The sequence below is a fragment of the Varanus komodoensis genome, unplaced genomic scaffold (genome assembly GCF_004798865.1).
Source record: "Varanus komodoensis strain SLA01 unplaced genomic scaffold, ASM479886v1 scaffold222, whole genome shotgun sequence".
Lineage (NCBI taxonomy): Eukaryota > Metazoa > Chordata > Lepidosauria > Squamata > Varanidae > Varanus > Varanus komodoensis.
In genome coordinates, this window is record NW_025335611.1 from 21,726 (window position 1) to 48,931 (window position 27,206).

At 45.6% G+C, this 27,206-nt stretch overlaps 1 protein-coding gene across 1 annotated transcript; it reads right to left on the reverse strand.

Moving 5' to 3' along the window:
- Positions 1 to 27,206, reverse strand: LOC123024203 (zinc finger protein 345-like). The gene is made up of 6 exons (XM_044431630.1): positions 26,747 to 27,206; positions 26,533 to 26,644; positions 25,578 to 25,663; positions 25,227 to 25,353; positions 21,278 to 22,135; positions 1 to 950 (listed from the first exon to the last, which is right to left on the reverse strand). Exons 1-6 carry the CDS (start codon positions 27,188 to 27,190, stop codon positions 1 to 3), a joined length of 2,577 nt encoding a protein of 858 aa, XP_044287565.1. The 5' UTR covers positions 27,191 to 27,206.

Below are 27,206 nucleotides of genomic sequence, written 5' to 3' on the forward strand. Positions count from 1 at the left end.
TCAAGTTCTTCCCACATTCCAAACATTTCTATCATCCACATGATTCTCTCCCATGTGGACTTTCTGATGTCTAATCAGATTTATCTTCTGACTGAAGCTTTTTCTACACTCAGGGCAATTATATGGTTTCTCTCCTGTGTGGATTCTTTGATGGTAAGTAAAGTTAGTGAGTTGACTGAATCTCTTTCCACACTCAGAACATTTGTATGGTTTTTCTCCTGTGTGAATTCTTTGATGGGAAGTAAGACTTGAACTGTCACTAAACCTCTTTCCACACTCTGAGCACTTATATGGTTTCTCACCTGTGTGCACTCTCTGATGTCTAGTAAGGTTTATCTTCTGACTGAAAGTCTTATCACATTCTGGGCACTGATATGGTTTCTCTCCAGTGTGGATCCTTTGATGTTCATTAAGGTTTGAGCAATGGCTGAAACTCTTTCCACATTCAGAACATTCAAATGGTTTCCCTCTTGAGTGGAGTCTTTGATGGTAAGTGAAGCTTGTGCTCTGGCTGAAACTCTTTCCACACTCTGAGCACTTATATGGTTTCTCACCTGTGTGGATTCTCTGATGATCATTAAGGCTTGAGATATATCTGAAGTTCTTTCCACACTCTGAGCATGTATATGGCTTCTCATTTTTGTGTGCTCGTTGATGTCTCGTAAGATTGATCTTCTGACGGAAGCTTTTCCCACACTCGGAGCATGTATAAGGTTTCTCCCCTGTGTGAATTCTTTGATGTATCCGAAGAGTTGTGCTCTGGCTGAAGCCCTTTCCACACACAGAGCATTCATGGGGCTTGTCCTTTGTGTGCACTCTCTGATGTCGAGTAAGGTTCATCTTCTGGCTGAAGCTCTTTCCACACTCTGAGCATTTATACGGTTTTTCTCCTGTGTGGATCCGCTGATGTCGCGTAAGGTTCGTGCTCCGATTGAAGCTCTTCCCACATTCTGAACATATCAGCAGCATCTCCGCATAAGGAATACTTTGAGTGGTGAGAAGACCAGACAGTTCTGCACATGGGGAGAATGTCTTCTCTTTGTCTCCCTTTCCACAGTCTTGTTGGACTGGGATTTCATGGCAACTGGAAACTTCAAAAGCAGCAGAATTCCTCTTCCACCTCTGTTTAGGCTTACGTGTCCTTTTCTGCTGCTTACCCTTTTTAATGGCATCCTTGCTGTCATCTGTTGGTAGAAGGAAGCCAGGTCAGGGATAAACACAGGCATTGTCAAAGAAATCCAGCACACAGAATCATTTTCAGTCTTTCGGGGTCTCCCTTTCAGTAGTATGTGAGGTGAAGGCAAAGGAGGCAGGACTGAAATGGCTGAAATATCAGCCTATTTTAGTTTTAAGGTTTACTGTTAGTAACTAAGACATGGAAAGGACATTTCAATCTTTGAGAAAGACAATAAAACTTCCAAAAAGCCAGGAAACCACCAACTAACAATGTAAGAGCCATCTGAGGGGGATGGTGTACTTCATTGTCCTGCAACTGCAGGGGGTTGGACTCAACGGCATTCTTGGCCCCTTCCAACTCTATGGTTCTATGATTCTATGAGGAATCTGATTTGGAAGTCCAAATTTCTTGGAATTTCTCAGCTCGGCTCCCCAGACTCTGCCCTGCTTTCTCTCTGCTGTAAGTCCAGCTCGCACCGAGCATCCGTGCAGGGGACCAGCAGGAGGCAAGTCCACCTGTTGCATGCTACATTGCAGGTGTGCAGGTATCCCTAGAGCAAGTGCCACGTGTGTGCATGCTGTACAAGTGGACTTGTGGGTTTTGCATGCTTTGTGTGAGAATAATTCAGAAAGACGCGACCCACTGGCATTCCTTACTGCTTGCGGATCTCGGCTCGGCTTGCATCATCGGTCAGGGCTGAGCATGAGAAAGAAAGCTGGTGAACACAAGAGAGTGGGATTCCAGCTGGATCTTCACAGCGCCACCACAAAGTTGGGGGAGAGGGGACAGCACCAACTGGGGAATCCTAGGAGACAGGCTTGGGATCCCAAGAAGGCTGGAGTTGGCTCCCGGGCTTGTAGTTCTGCAGTCTTGGTCTATACGAATTACAGAACTGGAAAGGCTTAATGGGAAAGCAGTTCTTGCCACAGGTAAAATATCTTTTGTAGGTTGTCAAGAACTGCCCCTATATTCACAGTATCCAAGGATTGGAGTGGTTCTTGTAGGCCATCTAGTACATCCTGGTCTGCTTTAAAAGACCAGAGTGAAAGCACCTCCTACAAGGGTCTTGCCAACCTCTGCCAGAAGCACTCCATCAAAAGGGAGCCAGCAGCCTTCCCAGGGAAGTCGTTCCATTATCAACTGATCGGACAGTCAAGAAGTTTGGCTGTTGCTTTTAATTCCCTGGCCACTTTGTAAGACAGAAGGTGGCATGCAAGGATAAAAAGCCATTTAAAAACATGGTGAAAAAACAAGGAAAACACGATAAAATGTCATACTGTATCTTATGCCATGTTTTATGGCTTTATTATGTTATAACAAATGTTATACTGTATGTTATGCCGTGTGTTACGACTTTGAATTGCTGCAAGCTGCCCAGAGAGTTTTGGCTGTCGGGTGGTACAGAAGTGGAATCAAGTAATGAATAAGAAAAGGACAATAGCAAAATAAAAATAGCCATAAATCAATATGGCTAATCCATAGCCATGAACCTGAGCAGGGAAGAACCAAAATAAAAGGTCCTTTTCAGGGCCTTCTTAAAAGCCTGCAATGACACAGTTGGACGGACCTCACACCTTATTGCACATGTTTTGCCTTGTGAGATCCAGTCCTACTAGTAGGTCGGGTTGTGGAAGAACCTATAATGGGGCTTGGAATCAGATGAATTCCCTGGGCTTGGCTCCCCGGACTCCAGTTTGCATTGTTGCGGTCCTGAGCCCAACTTTCTGGCAAGCGTGCCCAGCACTTGTGAGACGCTTGCTGGGAACTGAATCCCATGCACTGTGCAAGCTTCACTTTCTTCTACACCACATCCTGGGCCTGACACAGAAGGCTGCACACAATGTGATGAAAGTCACCCATTGTGTAACCTTCATTCCACAAGCATTCACCTCCTCTCGGCTCAGCTTTCATAGAAACAAAGAAACAGAGCGAGTCAGACGGGGCCTCCCAGGCCATCTAGTCTGACCCCTGGCTCCAGCCGGCTCCACTCACAAGCTTTCTTTCCAAGATGGGGCTGAGCACAAGAGGAAGCCTGTGAATGCTAGAAGGACAGATCAGGGTTTCATCCTGACCCTAGCTGTGAACACTTCCCCAGAGAGGTTCACCTGGTGCTGGCGCTTTATTCCTTTCAGCGCCAGGAGAAACCCTTTTTAGTTTCCCATTATTTTAATAGGTTTTAAAGTGGGTTTTATTTACTGGAAGTTTTGGGTGCTGTACTCCATTTTTTTTCCTGTGCTGCTTTTATTGTAAAACCATCCTGAGATGCTTGTAGTGGATGGTATATAAATGCTTTAAATAAATTTCAGAAATAAATAAATGGTGCATCCATAAGAACAAGGACCAGCTATTGTCTTGCTCAGTGAAACCGCCCCAGTGCACTGCTACCAACCAAGTACAGAAGCAGTTTTTGCTTTCTACAACTAGCAGCCCAGGAAAAGAGGATTCTTACCCAAAAGAGCCACAATCCCATAATTCTCTTCCATGACTTCCCGGTGCAGAGCCCTCTGGCCTGGATCCAACAGGGCCCATTCCTCCTCTGAAAAATGCACAGCTAGATGCTCAAAAGACAGGGGCTCCTGAAAGAGGAAGGCAACCATTTTTTCTTCCTCACAGATAATGTTGCAATCTTAAGAAAGCAGTAAAGATGAGGCAAGTGAAGGGTCTCCAGTGAGAGTTCAACTTCCACTAGTGACAGCCAAAGCCTAGCTGAGAGCCAGCTTTGACGGAAGCAAAGAGAAAGATTTTATTTCAGGTCCAGGGAGATGCCAAGGTCTGCCTGTTTCTCTCATGATTATTCTCCTACCTCAGACAGCTGCAAAGCTTTTGCTTCCGCTCCAGCGCAAAGCAAAGAAGGCCTGGAATGAAGCGTAGGTGTCATTCTACCACCTGCTAGGGAAATAAAGGAGATGGTAAGATGTTTGTACCTTGAAATAGCATCTGGCATTGTGCAGCCTGGTTTGAAATCGATTTCTCTCCAGCTTGGTTTTGGCCACAGTTCAACACGCCAGTTCGGATTGTTCTGTAAACCCAAACCAGCAGCCATATCAAGGTGGAGACGGACTTGATTTCAAACCAACGAAGAGTCGTGTGGCATCTTAAAGCCAAACCAATTTATTTCTCTGTAACTACAGTCCATTTCAGATGCACGGAGCATCATCAAGAGATTTGGGTCTTTATACCATCTGTATAAAGATTGTATAATGGGGAAGAATAATAAACTAGACCCAAACGAAATTAAAAAGTGGAAAGTACTGACAGTGACAGTTACTGTTCATGGTACTGTCACTGCTGGCAACACAAATGTCCTGGCACTTTGTAGCACATGTAGTGTGACAAAAATCCATTATCACAATCGAAGCCTCTGATGTTAGGACTCCTCGATAAAAGCCAAATCAACAGTCTCTCACTTTAATCTTGCTTCAAGGTTCCTTTCTTTCCCATTGGCTACTTTAAGGTCAGTCAAAGTGTTCTCTCACCAGCTTTTAAATATTACCATGCCGGGTGTGAGATTTTTGTCCATTAATTATTTTCTACTGGGACTGGCCAGTCTGCCCTATGTAGAATGCTGAAGGGTGGTTGGTGATTGCAAACCAAAAATGGAAATATCAAATGATATTTTTTAGTAAGGATTTTGTATAAGTGTGGAAGAGCGTAGAAAGAAGCATCTCTCCCACACAGACACAACAGGGAGAGTTGGTAGAAATTTGCTCCATTAACCTCAAGGAGATGAGAGGGGTGGCAACCAGGTGAAGGGTCTTTTCTGCTGCTGCTCCTAATCTTTGGAACTCCATCCCTAGGGAAATTTGCCTGGCACCATCTTTATTTTCCTTTTGGCACCAGGCAAAGACATACCTTTTTAGAAAAAAAATTACATTTAGCCTGCACTCTGTGGCCTTTTTAAATTGCTTTTATAGATGTTTAATTTGTTGTGTTTTAACTGGTTTTAATGTGCTTTACTCTGTTAATATGTTTTATGCATTGTAAGCTGCCTAGGAAGGTCTCGGCAATTATAGGCAGTGTGTCTAGTCAAGGCTATGGTTTTCCCAGTTGCAATGTATGGCTGTGAAAGCTGGATCATAAGGAAGGCTGCGCGCCGAAGGACTGAGGCCTTTGAATTGTGGTGCTGGAGGAGACTCCTGCGAGTCCCTTGGACCGCAAGGTGATCAAACCGGTCAGTGATAGAGGAGGTCAACCCTGACTGCTCTTTAGAAGGCCAGATACTGAAGATGAAATTCAAATACTTTGGCCACCTAATGAGAAGGAAGGACTCCCTGGAGAAGAGCCTAATGCTGGGAACAATAGATGGCAAAAGAAGAAGGGGGTGGCAGAGGATGAGGTTAGATGGAGTCACTGAAGCAGTTGGCGTGAGCTTAAGGGGACTCCGGGGGATGGTGGAGGACAGGAACGCCTGGAGGAATGTTGTCCATGGGGTTGCAATGGGTCGGTGACTAACAACAACAACAAATAAATACATGTAAATAAACATATAAATAAATAACCCTTACCCAGTGGAGTAGCATCTCGGTCATCCTTCTGGAAGGTTCCCTGGAATGGCAGCCATGATGCACTGGCCACCAGGCCTTTCTCTGCCGCAGGGAAATCAGGGGCAGCTTTGCCTCTTGTCACCTAAAACAGGAGTGAGGACCCCAGGTGTGAAATGTGGGGCTGGGATTAAGAAAGGAAAGAAATGGGGCAGATCTTTGAACTCCTGGGATCTTGAACTCCTCAACTGATTGCACTTTTCAAACCCTACAGCACACACACACACCTCTGCCAAGCAATGGCAAAAGGATCTACGAAGTGGAGGTAGTAATGCAATGGTGCTGTTTTAAAACAGCTAAATCCCCTCCTAAAACTGTGATTTCCAAATTTTTATTATTTTCTCTACAGGTTTAAACTAAAAACAGCAATTATTCCTGAGACATTGGACATACTGGGTTGACATCTTATTCTTATTACAATTAATAACCATATTCAATTTCGACATATAGTCCCATTTCTCTAACCAATGATAAAAAGAATTCCAAATTTGATAGAAGTATGTATCTTCCTTCTCGTTCAAAGACAGAGTCAGTCTATCCATTTCTGCACAGTCCAGAATCTTTTTTAGAATCAGCTCTTCAGTCAATGGTTCTTCATTCCTCCAATATTGAGCAAATACAATCCTCGCCACAGTAATTGCATGTAAGATCAAATATATACTTTGTTTATCAAAATCATCAGGAATGATGCCTAATAAAAATACATCAGGTTTGAATATTAAAGGTTTTTGTAGCATTTCCTCAAGCCATTTATGTATTTTAACCCAGTATTTTTTTGCCTGAACATAAGTTTTTTTTTTTTTAATCCCCTCCTAAAACTATCCGAAAACCAGCAGAGGAAAGAGGAAAGAAGGGAGAAAGCTTCTGCAGCTTCTATAAATTCCCTGTCTCTCTGAAATACCAACTGTTAGTAAAACCATTTTAATGGTGATATGATAATGCCTTGCTCTGGGAAGCCTCCTTGAAGGAAGTATGGAGGGTGTCTACCAGGAGGAGAGCCTTCTCCGCAGTGGCACCCAGAATATGGAATGGGCCCCCCAGAAAGGTCTGCCTGGCCCCCAAGTTATACTCCTGGAGCCAGGTAAAGACCTATTTATTCAACCATCGTTTTAATAAACAAGGGTTTTAGATGTTGTAAGGTTCTTTTTTTCCTTCCTCACAGTTGCATTTTCTATTTTCAGTCTTTTCCTTCCTTTTCTTTTTAGTTTATGATGTCCAGTTTTATATGGTCTTAATAATAGTGGTTTTATTATTGTATTATTCATGGTTTTATTATTATTCTAATTTTATATTATTTAAGCCATACTGAGCGCTTGTCGGAAGGACAGGATACAAATGCCTGTAATAAATAATAAAATAAATAAGTTGGAGTTGACAGCACAAATTGGGAGGAAACTACCTCTGGGTATACGGAATCTTCTTCCTCTCCTGGAGCTCCACAGTGCCTGTCACATGTCGTATGACATCACAGCCCACAAGAATTAGGATATACCTTTCCAGGAGAATATTCCGAAAGGATGGCTCACTTTTGAGGTTTTTCCAGATACTGCCTGTCATTTTATTTATTTCATTTCTATAGCCAAAGCTCTTTGGGTGATCCACATCGACAACACCAACAAAAATAACTATCCAAAGAGCCTAACGTTTCGACAGGGAAAAATATTTATTTAAAAAATAAATATTTTTTGAGAGTTTAATAAAAATATTTTTCGACGTTTTTCAAAAATATTTTTTCACGTTTCAACAGGGGAGAAATATTTATTTATTTATTTATTTAAATTTTTTATATGCTGTCCCAATAGTAAGTCTCTGGATGGCTTACAAAAACAGAGCTGAAAACCCTTTGAGCAGGTCAAAAATTTTCAGTGGGAGACCTACCAAAAAGCCCACCTGCTGTATGCCATTACATGCCACTGAATGGCTCAGGGAAGAAGGCACCTTTAAGCTGGTGACAAAAAGATACACAGGAGGGCCGCATTTTGGAGCCACCACAGAGCAGGCCCTCCCCCTTGATGCTACTCTCTGCACCTCTCTTGGAAATGGGTACTTGGAAGAAGCCCGCAGACAATGAATGTCCAGGCGAATTCAGGTGGGAGAGGCACCGCTTCAAGACTGCCTGCATAGAATAAGCCCTTACCGGCTGCTTTTTCTGTTTTGTGTCCTCTTCCTGGCTCAGGAGGAATCCTTCTGCCAGGGCCACTGCCTGAGAGCTGGTGTCTGGCCCACATTCTCTGACCCAGTTCTTCATCTCTGGGGGGAGGACAGTCAGGAACTGCTCCAGAAGCACCAAGTCCAGCATCTGAGCTTTCGTGTGCTTTTCTGGCTTTAGCCACTGACGACAAAGGTGGTAGAGTCTGCTGCAAACCTCCCGGGGGCCCTCAGCCTGCTGGTAGCAGAACTCTCGGAAATGCTGGAGTGGGATATCCGGACCAACAATTCCTCCATCCAGATTCTTGAGCGCTTTTCTTTCCCAGACACCTCGGCTGCTCCCAGGCTGTTCAGCATGAGAGTCTTTTCCTGCTCCCAGCCTTAGTTCATTGCTTGCTGGATCCTGGACATCCATTTTCTGTGCCCAAATGCAGGCTCCAAATATCCCCTTGCTCTAAGTCCTTTCCATGCCCAGACTGTGCAAGGGGCCCTGCTTAGTCTCACAAGAATGAGGGCCAGGGTTAATTCCCTAATGTCGTCTCTCCAAACAAGCAGATATATTGCTGGCAAAGTGAGATAGTTTTTAAACCCCAGCTCCCCCCTGCAGCCTGAAAAGAAAGCAAACCCCAAGAATCAGAAAGAACCATGGATTGAAATGTGGATGCTACACCCCATTTAGAAATATTTCCTTTCCACTCCCTCCACCCCCCAAAAAAGATCAAGCTTAGGCAAGCCTTCTGCATAACTCAAAACCCCACGACTTCCATTGCAAGCATTCGCTAGTTCTTTTGCTTCCCACTTATTTATTGATTTTATTATATGTATACCTCCCCCTCCCTTTCTTGCAAGAAACCCAGGGCAGCTCCTCCCCCCTCCATTTTATCCTCCCAACAACCCTGTGAGGTGGGTTCAGCAGGAGTGGGTGACTGGCCCCAAATCACCCAGAGAGGACAATCCAGGTCTCTTGTGTCCGGCTCAGTCTCCACCGGCTTGTCAGGGGCGCCCCCCACCAGATTGCTCCGGAGCGGGTCTGTGTCCCCATTGATGTCCCTAGTGGGGGGGGGGCGTCCCTCCCCATCATCCCCACAAGGGGGGACTGGGGCAGCCTGGTTGGGACCTCCCGCCCACAGGGCCCTCATCCTGAATCTTTTCCCAGCAGCTCCCAGTGGGGAGCACTCTTCTCCCCAAAACCCACGTCCCGCCCCGGCTTCCCAAAGAATGGATTTGGGGGTGCGGAGAGCAAGAAGCTGCTTGCATCGCCTCCTCTCAGGAAGCATCATCAGCACCCCTCCCTCATCAGCACCCCTCCCTACCCCCCCCCCCAAATAAAAATAAAGCGCACCCAGGAATCTTCTCGCATCTGGGCAACGCGCTGCAACGCATTAGGGGTCTCACGCAGACGAGGAGGCGGTCGTCTGAAAGGCGGGAGCGGCGGGGCGGGGTCCGCTTGGCCGTCTCGTCCCGGGAAGGGTTAAAGCAAGAGAGGCTGGATTGTGGAGAGGCGTGTAAAAAGGGGGAAAGGCGGAGACGGAGCGGGGCGGATTGGGGAGGTTGGAAGCTGGAGAATTTGTGCGCTCCTCTCGGCTCCCATCCACGTCAATTTGGAGACTCGCTCCATGTCCCACCAATGCCATTTTGGGGGGGCCCGTTTATTGGTGGAAGTGGAGGAATCCTGCCTAGCGATGGCCGCATCTGCCATCGACGCCTCTTTGGAGACTCTTCGTTTCTCATCAGCATCATTGTGGGAGCTCCCCGCGACTTTTTATTTTAGGTTAGGGTTAGGGTTTTGGAAGCAGGGGGGCTTTCCTATAAAAGCTCTCTCCTTTCCCCATCAATGTATTTTCGTACCTCTCCCCATTTCCCATCATGATATTCGGAGCACCTAATGATTTTTGGACACACGAGCATTTCTTGTCAGGGGCTTTCCTCATTTCCCCTCGGTGCAATTTTGGGGGCGTGGAGTGATGGCCAGCTGCTATAGGGGCTCCCTGTATTTTGCATTCACGAAATTTGGGGGCTGGGCATCCAGTGATTAAAAAAAGAAATCTTCCAGGCTTTAAAAAAGTGCACCTTTTAAACTGCAGCATCTTTCTTCTACTTCATGGTTTTGTAAACTGGCTAGGAAATAGGGCCACAGAGCGGCATGACAATGCTTGAATTAAGTAAGTTTTCAATCCTACACAGTACATACTTCAACCCAGAGTTAAAGTTCCAGAACTCCCAGTATTGCCCAGTCATATTGGCAAATGTAGGATTCCACTCCCCCATCTGCACCCCAAATGTACCTTCTCTGTTTGCTGGGGTTCAGGAACTTAGTTGCCACCGTGCACAACTCCTGTGGGAAAGGGGACAGTTTATTTATTCCTTCACTTATTCACAGCATTTTTTCCTCAATCCCAAAGCAACTTGCAAAGGAATGAAATAAGAAATGCTGTAGCATCTACTCCATGTTGTCAACCCCACCTTGCAGTCATGGCTGGAGGCTCAAGGCTAAACCTCAGCCCCCACAAATAAGATAGGGCCAAAGGCTGGAAGAAATAGCTGCAAGAAATAGCTGTTCTGGGTTTTAAGAGCCATGCCCTCTTTGGTTCTCAGTGAATTCCTTGCAAGAGCTCATCAAGCCAGAGTTGGATTTTGCTTCCTTGTTGTGAAGTCACATCCACCCCATCATGAGCCCATGGACAACATTCCTCCAGGCCTTCCTGTCCTCCACCATCCCCCGGAGTCCACTTAAGCTCACGCCAACTGCTTCAGTGACTCCATCCAGCCACCTCATCCTCTGCTGTTCCCCCCCTCCCTTCTTTTGCCATCTGTTGTTCCCAGCATTAGGCTCTTCTCCAGGGAGTCCTTCCTTCTCATTAGGTGGCCAAAGTATTTGAGTTTCATCTTCAGGATCTGGCCTTCTAAAGAGCAGTCAGCGTTGATCTCCTCTAGGACTGACTGGTTTGATCTCTCTGCAGTCCAAGGGACTCTCAGGAATCTTCTCCAGCACCACAATTCAAAGGCCTCAATTCTTCATTGTTCAGTCTTCCTTATGGTCCAGCTTTCACAGCCATACATTGCAACTCGGAAAACCATAGCCTTGAATATATGGACTTTTGTGGGCAGGGTGATGTCTCTGCTTTTTAGTATGCTGTCTAGATTTGCATTTGCTTCCCTCCCAAGGAGCAAGCATCTTTTAATTTCTTGGCTATGAGTATAGTATTGGATTTATATTGATTTTGTATTTTGCTATTGTAAGCTGTTGATCAAGTATTCTTGAAAAGAAGCAACAGCAGATTTCACAGTAGCCTTATTTGAATTACATATTGCTCTCTAAAATTTCAGTTGTATTCGATTATATTTAATTTCAATACTTTATTCTTTTATTAGCATTTTTACTGCTAATGTTCTGGTTATTTTAGAAAATTTTCTTTTTTTGGTACTGTATTTAGAAACTAATACACAAAATACTATATTATGTATATAATGCTTTTTATTTCTGCCTCAGCAGTCCCCAAAATAATTTTCATTTTTTTTTCTGGTCCCTAACTGTAAAATGGTTGAAAACTGCTGGTCTAGGCAACTTTGCCCTGCTCATACTGCCTCCATCCCTCATCCCAGTTCTCATGGAGAAGTGCCCTTTACTTTGAGTAAAACTGATCATATTTTACTTTATAACATCACAAAAGTCTCTGGACAGTTTACCACAACACTTAAAAAACAATATAAAATGCAACAGTATTTTTTAAAAAATCATAAAAATTGCTGTTCTGAAATTTGGCAAAGTTGCAATATGAATTAGTTCATAAGACCTATTTAAGCAGCTAAAAACCCCCAGTAAACTAAGTGAATGACTACAGTGGAAGACAGTCTTAACCTGGCACTGAAAGGATATTACTTCCCATCAAAGAAGTGGGACACTGCCATCAAGTTCTGGGGCCTAACTCTGAGGGAGGTTTGGCTGGTGGCAACAAGGAGAAGGGCCTTTTCAGTGGCAGCCCCACAGTTGTGAATGAGCTCCCCACTGAGGCCTGGCTGGCACCAATTTTACTATCTTTTAAGTGCCAGGTAAAGACTGGGGTCTGCTAGCTTTCAAACAAGTCTTAAGATTTTTCTTCAAGTTAATATTAATCTGCTTTGAAATCAGGTTTTACATTTTGTATTGTAAACTTTTTATGGCATTCTAATATGTTTCAATATGATGTATTGTATTGTTATTTTTAATCTGCTATTGTGAACTGCCCAGAGAGTTTTGACTGTTGTTGGGCAGTACAGAGAATATATGAAGGATGGATGGATGGATGAAAGGAAGGAAGGTGGATGGATGGAGGACTTAACGGACATGGGTTTCTCCACAGTCTTTTTAATTTGCTTCATTGTTGTTGTTGTTGTTGTTAGCCGTGAAGTCGCGTCCGACCCATCGCGACTCCATGGACAACATTCCTCCAGGCCTTCCTGTCCTCCACCATCCCCTGGAGTCCATTTAAGCTCACACTAACTGCTTCAATGACTCCATCCAGCCACCTCATCCTCTGCCGTCCCCTTCTTCTTTTGCCATCTGTTGTTCCCAGCATTAGGCTCTTCTCCAGTGAGTCCTTCCTTCTCATTAGATGGCCAAAATACTTGAGTTTCATCTTCAGTATCTGGCCTTCTAAAGAGCAGTCAGGCTTGATCTCCTCTAGGACTGACTGGTTTGATCTCCTTGCAGTCCAAGGGAACTACGCAAGCCCCTTCGCCAGGACAAGGCAGTGATCCATGAAGGGGAATTTGCTTCATACACAGCAGTTAATTGAGCTTGTTTCCTTGTCTGAGATTTCATTTCTCCCTTATCAGATTCTTCTCTCTGTGGTGAGAAGGACACTGATAAAGAGGGAAAATGGAAGAAAAGGAATCAAAATGGAAGTGGAGGAAGTAATCACTTGCTTTGGAAGGAGCTGACCTCTCTGAAATTCACTCCAAGTAAGCCACAAAGGAATGAAAAGGACTACGCTTCCTCAGGCTGCAGAAATGCTTAGTAATCAAGCAAGCCCTATTACATATCAAAGAATACACAATAGGGAGCAATCTTTAATATGTTCAGAGTGTGGAAAGAGCTTCAGTCAGAGACTCAGCTTGACTAAACATCAAAGAGTGCACAAAGGGGAGAAACCATATAAATGCTTGGAGTGTGGGAAGAGGTTCATTGATACTGGAGCCCTGACCATACATCAAAGAACACACACTGAAGAGAAACCATGTACATGCTCAGTATGTGGAAAGAGCTTCAGCCAGAGCCCAAACCTTTCTTCCCACTGGAGAATCCACACAGGAGAAAAGCCATTTAAATGCTCACACTGTGAAAAGTGCTTCAGCTGTAGATCAGGCCTTATTTCCCATCAGAGAACCCACACAGGGGAGAAAACATTTACATGTTTGGAGAGTGGAAAGAGTTTCAGCTATACTTCAAGCCTCGCTTCCCATCGCAGGATCCACACAGGAGAGAAGCCATTTAAATGCTCAAAGTGTGGAAAGAACTTTAGCCAAAGAGCAAACCTTTATTCCCATTACAGAATCCACACGGGAGAAGCCATATATGTGCCTGGAGTGTGGAGGAAACTTCAGCTGCAGCTCAAGCCTCACTGTCCATCAGAGGATCCACACAGGGGACAAGCCATATCAATGTCTGGAGTGTGAAAAGAGCTTCCACTTTAGTACAAGCCTTATTTTCCATCAATCCACACAGGGGAGAGGCCATTTATATGCTCAGAATGTGAAAAGGCCTTCAGTTGTAGTGCAGGTCTTACTTACCATCAGAGACTACACACAGTGGAGAAACCATTCAAATGCTCGGAGTGTGGAAAGAGCTTCCACTGTAGCTCAAATCTTACTTTTCATCAAAAAATTCACACAGGAGAGAAACCATATACATGCTCACAGTGTGGAAAGACTTTCAGACAATGGAGCCACCTTTGTCAACACCAAAAACTGCACATGAGCTAGAAACTCGCTGATGCAGAAGGAGCTTCAGCCAGAAAGCAAGATATCTGAGTCCCATCAAAGAATCCAGGCTAGAAGGAATCCTGAGAATCCCTTGAAATGCCTGGGATGGGGAAACAGCTTCAGATCTTCTTTCAAACTTTGTGAGGAGACACAAAGGAATTATTTTATGACTGTTTCTGGCTATACAATTCATTAAAGAGCCAGCCACCTCACTACTCAAAATGTGGCAGAGATGTCTATCAGCAGGGCTGGGTGTAGGCAGTGGATCTCAGCTGGAGGTGGCATTGTATGAGGTGTCTAAGTGGTCTTAAGATTTGTTACCTATCTGGTCACCTGTGATGAATAAACGTTGCCCCCAGGAGACCCTGTGAGAATAGGCAGATCCATGGTTACAACTATAGCTGCAGGGATGCATTTGTCTGCTCAAGATATACTCAAATAAGCTAACAGGACTCCATCTTGGAGCCAATGTTCCTTCAGGATACATGTGTACTGAGAGAGCCAATCTCTTCCTTTCCCTCCAGAATTCCTTTTCCCCTTATCTGTGGTTGGTCTTACAACTTTGGAGAAGCAGCCAGCATGGATCTTTCCATGTCAGCAGCTGCAGCATCCTAGAATAGTAGAGCTGGAATGGAGCAGAACCCCCTGCTCAGTGCAGGACATTGAGTTAAACCATCCTTCTCAGATGCATGCCCAGTTGCCCAGTTGCACCTGGAACGCCTCGCGTGTGGGAGAGCCCCCGACTTCCCATGGTCTTGGGTTCCATTGCTGTACTGCTGTAACAATCAGAAAGTTCATCCTGGTATCTAGCTGAACTCTGGTTTCCTGTAACTTGAGCCTGTTGTTCCATGTCCTGCACTCTGGGATGGTGGAGAAGAGACCCTGGCCTTCTTCCTCTTTGTGGCAGCCTTTCAAGTACTCGTAGAGTGCTAACCTGTCTCCCCAAAGTCTTCTCTTCTCGAGGCCGGGCATGCCCAGTTCCTTCAGTCTCTCCTCAGAGGACTTTGTTTCTAGGCCCCAGATCATCCTTGTTGCCCTCCTTGGAACCCTTCCCAGCTTGCCTGCATCTTTCTTAAAATGTGGTGCCCAGAACTGGATGCAGTACTCCAGATGAGGCCTAACCAGTGTTGAGTAAAGAGAAACTAGTCCTGCCTATGATTTGGGAATTATACTTCTATAAACACAGCCCAAAATGCCCTTTTTGCATCCATATCATATTGTTGACTCATGTTTAGCTTGTGATCTTCAGCAATTCCAAGTTCCTTCGCACTTGCAGTATTACTGGGCCAAGTTTCTCCACTTTGTAATGACACCTAGTTGACATGCAGGGAGTGGCTGCTGAGTTGTCACACACATTGGGCGACTTTGATGAATCAAGAAGCACCCCCAAACTGTTCTCCTTTTGAAGGAGTGCAACCCCATTCAGTACACGTAAATGCCCCTAGTTCCCTAATTTTGTGCTTTATTTATTGGGCTAGTATTATTTGTTTTTTGTTTATTGTTTTTGTACGGTGGCTTTAAAAAGGGTACCGATGCATATTATTTATTTCTCTGTGTTGAAAGTTGCCTTCAGAGGGCTTTCTTTACCTTAAGAGACAGCCTGTGTGTATGAACGAACATATAATTGGTTGGTGAATACATTTTGGGGATTGCATAAATGTGTATCTGGTACTTTCATGATGCATAAATGTGTATCTGGTACTTTAGCAGTTTAGACCTTCTGCAGCTGACCTTCTGGTGAAGTTCAAAAGTCATCCCTTTAGTGCAGGGCTCCTCAAACTTTTTCCACAGGGGACCGGTGAGGCAGAGGCTTGCTCCCACAGAAGCGGCCATGTGGCTGGCTGCCCTGTGACTTGGCGAGATGGCGGCTAGCTGCCCCTGGGCTCACATAATTAAAAATAGATTTTAAAAGTTATATTTTTCTTACTTTCAATCCTTTTCTTAGTTCTTCGTCTTCACCTTCGCCATCTTTGTCTCTCTCTTCCACCCGCCTCTCTTCTGTTTCCCGCTCCATATTCCCGTTCTGTGTATGTGTGCAGAGGGGTAGGGGCGGGGGGAGAGCCGGCGCCCGCACAGTTGGGCTCTTGCAATTTGGGCATGCACCAGCTCTCTCTCTCTCTGCTCAGTTTCTGAGAACGCCTGCACCAGCTCAGAGGTTTTGGACTTACTTGGAGCTCGTTTCCTCTGGACAAGTCCAAAACTCTGAGGCAGGCCAGATAAATGGCCATGGCAGGCCAGAACTGGTCCACAGGCCATAGTTTGAGGACCCATGCTTTAGTGGCACTAACTACAGAATGACACGAAGAATTTTAACAGGCATCTTTTCTCCCTTTCCCATCTCTCCCCCTCACCAAATACATTTTTTCTAACATATGCCTGGAGATGCTGACCATTTGTGCATTGTAATGATCTCTAATAAAGCTGCTGCTCCAACGTTTATTTTATTATTATATTTCTACCCCACCATTCCTCTTGCAAGGAACTCAAATGACTTACAAGATTTTCCTTCTCTCAATTTATCTTCACAACAACCCTGTGAGGTAGGTTGGGCTGAGAATCTGAGACTGGCCCAAAGTCACCCAGTTGGCTCCATGGCTGAGTGGGGACTAGAACCTAAATCTCCTCAGCCCAACCAGTGTAACCAGTATGCCACCCTGTCTTTCCTTTCTTAAAAGGGAATGGGGTTGAAATGTGTTTGGTGCAATGATTGAGAGGAGAAAAGACATAGCCACAAAGCAGAGTTTACTCCTGTTTGAATTGCCATTCCTTTCAAGACTAGTTAAGGCTCCCATTTATGCATTTAACTTTCAACTCCCTTGCCAGCAAAAGACAGTGGCGGCCACTCCTTCTCTCCACCACCATCAGCTTCTTCCTTGTTTGCTCCCTTCCTCTGAACTTGAGCGAGGCAGGAGAGCTGGCAGGTTGCAGTGAAGAAACAGGTCAAGGGGGAATCTCATCCCTGGAGCTTTTTGGTTTTGAGGGTTAACCATCTGTAGGAAACTCCCATTTTCATGCAGTTGTCTCTGCACAGTCATGTGATTTCACGTTGATCTAGTCTCCAGGCCTTCATGGTGAAAGCTAAACACTTACCAAAATGAGACTGACTGACTTCAGCCGGGCTTCCATGAAAACTTTTCAAGTGCCACTCTCCACTGAAGGAAGAATTATTATACGCCCAGCCAGGGCCAGGCTTGGGAGCTTCAGCTCTGAGGAAAAGCCTTATGGTGTTCAGACTGTACAGACCTTCTGTAGCCTAGAAGGAGTTGTGGGTTGCCCTGCGATTGTGTGGGGAGAGAAGGGCCACTTTCTGGAAAACGTATTTCTCTCTTTAAAACTTTTCCTTCAGAATCACAGTTGAATTTTAAGGCCAGCGTGCACACATAAAAGCAAGCAATTTAATGCAATGTGGACAAAAGACTGAAACAGACACAAAACATTTGTAGGATATCTTGTGTCTTGGCTTCTCTGGTCTTCTCTCCCCTGAAAAGTCCTCCATTCACCTCTCCGAGGTTGAATTCCTGACCTTGGAAAGCAGCCAGCAGAGTTATTCCTATGCCAGCCATGAGGGGCATGGAAGGAACTCCAATCCCCAGAAGAGTCCCAATTCCCAGCTCTGAAGTCAGAGGATTGTCTCCACCCTCCTTTGTGGGAATCCAAAATATTCTACAGTTCCTTAGACACGATCCAGAGACCACAAGATTGCTGATATTAAAAAGCCAGGGCGAAAAAAAAAGGGTTTTGCCTGGTGCCCGAAGCATTGCCGAAGCACTAGGCAAACATATTGGGGGGGGGGGGGTTCCCCCGGGGGGGGGGGGGCACTGCAAAAAAAAAAAAAAAAAAAAAGCCTTCCCCTTGTTGATGTCCCACCTTGAGGCTGCTTAAACTTGGATCCATAAGAAAGAAGATAAGAAAAGCCCTGCTGGACCGCAGGTCCATCTAGTTCAGCACTGACTCCGTCCACTTGATGGAAAACCAGCTGCCCAGAGGATCCCTCCAGCAGGATGGGTGCAAGGCCTCCTCCTGCCCAAGCTCCTCAGCAACGGGGGTGTGCAAGCAGGCCACCTCTGGTGAAGGAGGGTGCACATGGCCAGGAGGGCTAGTAGCCACGGAGGACCTCCTTCCCCACCACAAATCCATCCAATTAAAGCCACCCAGATTGGTGGCCATCAATAGCCCATCTGGACCGCCCTTCAAACACATCACCAGGGAACTTCCTTCAAGTAGTCTATCTTCCTCTGAGGTCCCTCTCTTTGCAGGTGTCTCTTCTCCCTCCAGCCTCTTTTGCTACCGTTTTCCAGGCTCCATTCCCAGCCGCTCCAGGCAGGGATGCGGAGTTGCTTGCAGCTTAAAGGAATGTCATCCCAGTTTGCAGAACTCAATGAAAAATTAAACAGATTTATTAAAATAGATCACAATCAAATTTGAGGAAGATGAGATCAAATAGTTTTCAGATGGGCTGCGGGAATGGCTGATGTAAGGACTCAAGAGGGGACACAAAACCAGTAATGGACTCAGGAGGGGACACAAAACCAGTAATGGAAGGGAGTATGTCAAAGGGCAATGGATATCATTATGTGGTCAATAAGAGCAGGCCTAAAAGAGGATCCAAGGGGATTGTTGCAGTTTGGTTAACACCGCCAAGGGATGACCTGAACCTTTCCTCTCTAAGTATAGCCCCAGCAGTAGCCGGTTAGCTAGTTTTCATACCATGTTTTCCCAAAAATAAGACCTAACCAGAAAATAAGCCCTAGCATGATTTTTCAGGAGGCTCATAATATAAGCCCTACCCCAAAAATAGGCCCCAGTTAAGATCGTCAGCCAGACGGATGGGGAAACATGGCAGTACATCCGTTGCAACAAACGATAGATGCATTGAATTATAAAATAAAAATGTTATTATATAATTAAATTTAAATAATATTGACATTAATACTTAAAAAACATTATAATATACATTATAATTATTTGTAAATACTGAAGCGGGCACCTTTGGACAAGAGGTAAATGCCTATGTATACAGATGGATGTGAGACTTATTGCTGAATGACCAGAGTACAGACACAACATAAAAATAATGTCAATACGTCATGTGTTGTAACGGACATACTTAATGCATAGATGTAAAATGCAAGATGGGTGCAAAAAGAAAGAGCTATTTGTTGAGTACAAGAAAGGAATCATGGAGGACTCTCGGGAGAAGAATCTTACAGCTTTCGTAAGAAAAAAATAAGACCTGAAAATAAGCCCTAATGCGTCTTTTGGAGCAAAAATTAGTATAACACGCAGTCTTATTTTCAGGGAAAGAGGGTACAGTGGTATCTTGGCTCATGAACTTAATTCATTCCATGACTCTGGTCATGATCGAAATTGGTTGTGAGCCAAGTCAAATTTCCCCATAAGGTCCAATATAAATTAATCCATTCTGTAACCATTTTTTTACTCACACAAATTTGAAGGAAGAACAACAAAGATCGCGGCCATCTCCCCCCCTCCCCCAAGCATGACCACGATCATGCCCATCTTCCCTGCACAAGCATGACTGCGGCCATAGATGGGCGCGATTGGGGTTGCGCTCGGGCAGGGAACACGGGTGCAATTGTGGCCATCGCGCCCCCCCCCCCCACTGAGCATGACCACAATTGCACCCATGCAGGGAAGGCGGGCACAATTGCGATCGTCACCGGATGCAGAGTTTGTGACCTGCCGCAAAATTTTTATGAAATTTCTGTTTGCGACCCGATGTGGTCGTGAACTGAGGCGTTCATGAGCCGAGGTACCACTGAATTCAGCTGGTCTTTGGTGGCTTGGAAAAGGGATTTCATATCCTACCATCCATTCTTTGGACCTCCCTGTCCTCTTGGGATGTATGGTGCTCTGGGCAGCAACACCGCAGTTGGGAGTCCTCTTTTTTTGGAAGGAGCTTCTTGATTGCAGACCACCTGGAGCCCAGCGGCAAGGGTGGCCCTCCAGATCAGCAATACAATGAAGCCCTGAGGAGTTTGCTTCTCTAGGATCCGTGGACTTCTTCTCGTGCTTGGCTCTGTCTTAGAAGGAAGAGCCAAGAGGAAGCCTGAAGCTCACAGAGCGTGGGCTGTGTGACCAGCAACCTTCTTCCATGTCTTGTGTACCAGCACAAAGGTGGTGCATGCAGCACAGGAGTCCTGCTTGTGCAGCAATTGTGCGGGGCTGTTCCTGGTGAGCAGTGCACAAACTCCGGGCACGCTTGCCAGGAAGTTGGCCGCACAGCTGCAACGAAGTGGTCCAGCTGTTCGGAGCTGGATCCAGGGAATCCAACAGATCCCCACCCCCAAAATGGATTCCTCACACAGCCCTACTCCAGATGTTGACACACTGGAGCTCCCATCATCCCTCACCACTGGCTATCCTAGCTAAGGCTGATGGGAGTTGAAATTCAAGCATCATTAGCCCCCCACCAAAGGTGGCTACTCTAAGTGCTCCCAAAATCAGCGTAACTGTAGGGCATTCCCCTGGGTGGATTCCTCAATGTGGTCTGAGACTTGCACCCCACCAAAGTTCCTTCCACACACCAAGCATTTAAGCAGCTTCTCTGCTTTGCTCATTCTTTGACGGTAAGGAAAACTTTGGTTGTCTGAAACCTTTTACACCCTCAGCCTCTCTGACTCCTACACTATTATGCAAAGTAGAGCTTGAAATCCAGCTGCAGTGTTGCTTTCTCCCTTCTCATATTCTGAATTTAAGGGTACAATGGAAAACACTACAACATCCAGCAGCTCCCAGCCAGCCATGCTTCCTGGGGGATGATGGGCTGTGCCCTGAACGGCTTTTCATGTGTGGATGCTCAATGTTGTTTCAGGATTGTCTCATAAAATGCTTTCTGCCTCTGACCATTTATATGGTTTCTCTCCTTTGTCGAAACATAGAAGCAGAGCGCGAGTCAGAAGGGGTCTCCCGTGCCATTTAGTCTGACCCCCGGCTCCATTTATGACATGCCTACCATGTGCATGTCCAGCCTATCCTTGTCCATCACCCTCATGGATGGGGCTTCAACCACTTCCCAATGAAGCCCATTCCATACCCTTGGGGTCTTAACCACCAGGAAGTACTTCCTGGCCCCCAAACTGAACCTTGAACCTATGAATTATCTGATATTCTGTAAGGTTTACTTTCTGGTCTTTCCACACCAGAAACCTTTATATAGGTTATCCTTTGGGTGGAGGGATTCCATGATATATTTTAGGGCTTGTGAAAGCTTGGAACATTTTGAATTCAAGGTATTGTTTTTTGGGGGGTGTGACCTTAGGACCAAATGTGTCCTAGAATTCCTCCCACATATCAAGCATGTATGTCGCCTCTCCTTTATGCAGATTCTGAGAAGGCTTGTAGGGCCTGTGTCGGTACTGACGCTGTTCAGCGCACTGGTAAGGTTTAGCCACAGTGTGTATACTTTGATGTGAATAAAGCTCGGCACTGTACTCAATGCTCTGTCCAGACTCGGAGCACGTATATGGTGTTTCCCCCATGTGGATTCTCTGATGCCTCCTCAGGGTTCTGCTATCACTGAAACCCTTTCCACACACTGCACATGTGTACGGTCTCTCCCTAGTGTGGACTCGGTGATGCCTCGTAAGGTTTGTGCTATGACTGAAGCACTTCCCACAAGTAGTACATTGGAAAGGTTTATCCCCCGTGTGGATTCGGTAATGTATGATAAGGTTTTTGTTTTCCCTGAAGCTCTTTCCACAAACTGAACATTTGTAAGGTTTGTCTTCAGTGTGAATTTTATAATGCATTCTAAAGTTTTTCTTCTCTGTGAAGCTCTTTCCACACTCTGAGCACTGGTAAGGTTTTTCCCCTGTGTGCACCCTTTGATGAGACCAGAGCTCTGAACTACATCGGAAGCTCTTCCCACATTCTGCGCATTTATAGGGCTTCTCCCCTGTGTGGATTCTGTGGTGCCCCTTCAGGTTTTTCTTCTCCCTGAAGCATTTTCCGCACTCAGAGCACTGATATGGTTTTTCTCCTGTGTGGACCCTTTGGTGTGACCAAAGTTCTGAACTCCACCTGAAGCTCTTCCCACACTCTAAACATTTACACGGCTTCTCCACAGTGTGCAATCTTTGATGTGTCCTAAGGCTTGGCTTACTAGTTAAGACTTTTGCACATAAAGACATTGCATTCCTTTTGCTTCCAGTGTGACATTCTTGAAGCCTTGGGATTTCATGGAAACTGGCCCCATGAGAAGGAACAGGTCTATTGCCCCACTTCCATTGTGCATCAGTTTCCCAACTCTGCAGTTCACTTTCTTTCTCGCCCTTCCTCCAGTCGCCTGAGGAAATAAGGAGAGAAAGCTGGTTAGGAAGTAACAGACCCCCTAATCAGAGAATAGACTCCATTAACTGCCCATTGAAATATAGAAGAGAGACTTCTAGGGGCCAGCTTCAAACTAAAGGTCACTTGCATGAACCAGCAGCCCACGGTGTGGAACCTCCAGCCTGCAGTTTCCCCATGCGGCCTGCAGAGGCCTGGACTCCCTTAGTGAGCCCAGCCTCCTCCATCTGCTCTCCCCAAGCTACCAATTCTCCAGAGGTTTAACCGCTAGGCATGCAAGTGTCCAGAGATAACAAGGAATCTCCTGCGTGTACTTCCCTCTCCACAGCAGGGCAGCCTGTGACCAGCAATGCTGGGTTCCCCATCAAAGTGCTGAGAGAGACGATCCACTGTGAATGTTGGGCATGGGATGTGGTCCCATCCTTTGAGGTTATCTGGCCCACGGGTATCATTTGTTAATTATATTATTATTTATTATATTAAGAATATTGATATAATAATAATGGCAGTGGGATCGTGACCATCATCATCTATTATTATTATTGTTATTATTAGTAGTAGTAGTAATATTTGCATTTCTATGCTGCCCCATACCTGAGGTGGTTTACAACAATGCACAGCAACACTAAAATGTAATACAAATGTAAATTTAAAGAAATATTCAGATGAATTTAAGGCAGGTAAAATGTGTAGTAAAATGATCCTTGAAAAGGAGAAACACATAGGATTGGTAATCCCCTCCAGGCTTTAGGGAACTAAGAAAATCCATCATGGTCTTGACATCAAGATGTGTCTTAACCTAGTACTGAAAAGATAGCAAGTTTGCTGGGTTAAAATACATAAATGGCTTGAGGAAATGCTACAAAACCCTTGAACATTTAAACCTGAAGTTTTTCTATTAGGCATCATTTCTGATGACTTTGATAAACAAGCTATATACCTGATTCTATGTGTAATTACTGCGGTGAGGATTGTATTTGCCCAACATTGGAGGAGTGAAGAGCCACCTACTGAAGAACTGATCTTAAAGATTTTGGACTGCGCGGAAATGGACAGATTGACCTTGTCTTTGAAGGAGAAGGAGAATACATATATCTATCAAACTTGGAACTCTTTTTATTATTGGCTAGAGAAATGGGACTATGCATAGATCTGAATATGGTTATTGACTGTTAAAAAGAGTAAGATGTCAACCTAGTATGTCCGATGTCTTAAATGATTGATGTTTTTAATGTTAGATTGTAGAGAAAATAATAAAATTTATTTAAAAAAAAAGATAGTAAGTTTGATGCCAGGTGGGTGACAGTGGGGAGACTGTCTCATAGATGGGAGGGGGGCATCATAGAGAAAGCCCTCCCCTGGTTGCCAACCTCTACCCCTCCCTTGGAGATGGCACTCAGAGGAAGGTCCCAGAGGCTGAGCATGGCGCCCAAGCAGATTGTGGTGGTGGGGGAGTGCAATCTTCTGGCCTTTGGACATAGTCCGGGAGTGGGCATAAGATTGCCTGGAGCTCCTGTGACCTTGGAGGTGGGGCTCTAAGGCTGAGGTGGCCACTTGGTCTTGGAGGGGCAGGGAAGGGGTGCCCCAGGGTGGGAGTGCAGGGGCGGAGCAAGGGCTGGCGGCTGGCGCCTTCTAGGTAAAATGAACGCGATACATCACAGTGGCAGCGATCATCAGCACCACGGGACTACTACCCGATTCCCCCTCTCAGTTCTATGATGTTACAATTAGCACCTCCTGATGGAGGAGGTGAGAGAGCTTGATGGAGAAACCTTCATTGGTGAGAGCAGATATTACTGGGAAAGATAGATCAGGGGCAGTCCTATATGAGCATCTTTTTATTTTCCCAATGTTTTAAGACTTGATTGTTTTAATAGGGGGTTTTATTGTTGATGGGAAAATTTTGATTAGGATGCTGTGTTTTATTCTGTTTCATCTTATTGTTAAACCTTCCCAAGACCATGGTAAGGGACGGTCTAAAAAGAGTTTTAAATAAATAAATAATCTGCACTACAAAGGTTGGTACTGCAAAGGTCTTTCCATCACCTGCCTGCATAGCTGTACATCAAGTGAGCATGCTGAGTCACCCTTGCTAAGCAGGAAAGACCCAGGCCTGCAGCTGGATGGGGGACCACATGTGGAAGCAGATGGGGGACTTGGGCTCAAGAGCCTTGTAGACCCCTCCCAACTCTCTACTGCTATGAGCTGAGACTTGCAAAGAACATCAGGAGCAACAAAAAGGGCTTCCGTAAATAGCAAGAGGAAGGGGAGTCAGGTGGTGGAACTGCTTAATAGGGAGGAAGGTGACTGATGTGAGGGAACAGGCACAGATGCTAAATGACTCTTTTGCCTCTGTGTTCTCCCCAAAGCAGAATGGGGGAGATCTACATGGGGGACTAGATGAGGCCAGGGATTTAGGGGCACAGATTAGAGTCATCCCCCCTATAAATTGAGGAGCTCCTCAGGGCCCTGGATGTTACAAAGGCGCCAGGCCCTGATGGGTACTTCAGGAGTTGGTGGGGGTATTCTCACACCCATTGGCCTCCATTTGATTGGTTGGTTGGCTGATTGTTTGATACATACATACATGCATACATACATGTATTTACAGGCCACCTACAACTGCTAAGGCTTCCTAGGCGGCCTATTTTTGAGGCCTCGTGGAGAACAGGTGAGGTTCCAGAGGACTGAAGGGTGGCATCAGTGGTCCCAGTTATCAAAAATGGTAGTAGAGGGAACATGGGAATTACAGGCTGGTTAGCCTTATGTCCATTCTAGCAAAGATGATGGAAAGGCTCATAATAGTGAGAGATCTCTTAACCAGGCCAGGTGGATTCCATCAAGAAAGGCACAGCCTCGTGTTTACATGAGCCAAGCAGGGCTGTCAAGGTCAAGATGGTTTGGAGGGGACACATTCATGGGGTTGCTGTAAGACAGAGATAACTCAACAGTTGTAACAACACTGGGAACAAACAAACAAGACAAGGAAGAGGGATCAGCCCAGGATGTCTTCAGTTCCCAAACAAAGAAACAGAGTCAGCTTTCTCGGTGTCCTTTGCCTATCAGCCAAAGAAAACAGAGATGCTCACCCAGAGAGACCCAATTCCCATAATTCTCCTGCAGGACTTCCTCGTGAAGGGACCTCTGGCCTGGATCCAGCAGTGCCCACTCATCCTCTGAGAACTGCACAGCCACCTCCTCGAAGGTCACTGGACCCTAAAAGAAGAGGAAATATCTCTTCTAGCAGACAATGCAGCTATCCAGAAGGACAGTAAAGATGAGTGGTTTGAGGTTCTCCTATGAGATTTGGAGCTTGCTCAGTCCCTTCCAAAGTCCTGTCCATGAGCAGTTTTGCAGGGTCAAAGGGAACAAAAAGATCCTTCTGGAATGTGAGGATGGAGGCATCCAGTCTGCCCCCTACCCAATCATTCTTCTCCTACCTGATCCAACAACTGCACATCAAGCATTTTCACTCCATCACCAAGAAGAGAAGGCCTGGGATGAAGCTCCTGGATCATTTCACCGCCTGTAGGTCAGAAGATGTTTGATTCTGTTATTTGCCCTGCCCCATTCAAGTTGCTAGTCCTTAGTAACCGTGCCCTAAATGATATCAGGAAGAGTCAAAGTACATTCCCCAAGTTTTATATTTGTTTATTATAAAGATTCTCTGCTCCAGGTTTCCTTGTGCTTTTATAACCTGAGGCTTCTAGAGAAAAGCAGAAGAAATGGGGGGGATAAGGGGAATATTTATTGGGCTTTGATCTGAGGGACATCACGGAAAAGGCTTTTCACTTACGGTTCTCGTCCACAAACACAAACACACACTTGTACAAAATGGAATGCGAAGCCATTAAGTTGGTTAGATTGGTTTCTTCTTTTCAGTTTTCATTTCCAGATAAAAACCAGTTCAGATTGTTAAGGGATTTGTCTGCATTTCCAAGCCCGATTTACTTGGCTCAACCTGCATTTTTATATATGTGATTTTATTCCTAGACTATCTTTTAAGGAGCTGCTCCAGAGTGATTTGAATATGATTCCAAACACCAAATCATTTCAAATAGAATAAATGATGGAATGTACAAGGGGTCTTCAAAAAGTTTCTGCACTTTTATATTTTATAAATATATTTTATATATTTTTTGCTGATGGCATTAAAATGTTGGTACAACATTGGGAAAAATGCATGGCAAAGGAATGCGACTGTGTAGAAAAGTGATGTGATTTGTTTTTGAAATTCTTAATAAATGGAGTTTTTAAAAGTGTGGAAACTTTTTGAAGACCCCTCATATAATGCCACTCAGCACCAATGACTGACCACACATTTTGAAATGGGTAGAGAGGAGCGTTTTCCCAACCAGCATTCCAAGGCTGCTTCCGAGATGCTGGCACCCTCACCTGGTGACACGCTGGCACTTCCGCCATTTCTGTGAAGTAGCCTCTCTGGGGCTTCTTGCGTGGCCTTCTCTGTCCCTGGGAAATCGCTGGCTACCTCAGCCCTCCTCTCCACCTGAAACGGCACCAAAAATCCCCCACAGGGATCTGTGAGAGGAATTAGGAAAACCACAGGGCGGGCAAGTGGGCAACTGTTGAGGAATGCCGGACCGCTCACCTGTTCCTCCGCGTGCTTTTTCTCCTCCGCCTGGCTCAGGAGGAAGCCTTCGGCCAGGGCCACCGCCTGGGAACTGGTCTCCGGTCCACATTCTCGGACCCAGTTCTCCATCTCTGGGGGCAGGACAGTCAGCAACTGCTCCAGGATCACCAGGTCCAGCATCTGAGCTTTCGTGTGCTTCTCCGGCTTCAGCCACTGCCGGCAGAGTTTGTGGAGTCGGCTGCAAACTTCCCGGGGCCCCTCGGCCTGCTGGAAGCAGAACTCCCTCAAGCGCTGGCGCTGTACGTACAGGTTGAAGGTCTCCTCACCAAGGATCTTCTGCATCGTCTCCTCCCAGGAGCCCCTGCTTCTCCCAGGCCAGGTGTCATGGTGGTCTTCTCCCACCTCAAACCCAGCTGAGGTCCGATTTCCCAGCATTTCCCTCTGTTCTGGGTCTACCTCCATCACAGCTTGAGAGTTC

Bases quoted from the DNA above. Each gene is read 5' to 3' on its own strand.
- LOC123024203 (XM_044431630.1), bottom strand. From the start codon at position 27,190: ATGGAGGTAGACCCAGAACAGAGGGAAATGCTGGGAAATCGGACCTCA. The intron at 25,664-26,532 runs GTGAGGGTGCCA...TCTGACCTACAG, and splicing joins AAGTGCCAGCGTGTCACCAG to GCGGTGAAATGATCCAGGAG. The intron at 951-21,277 runs GTGCCGAGCTTT...TGATATGTTCAG, and splicing joins TGGACAGAGCATTGAGTACA to AATGTGGGAAGAGCTTCAAT.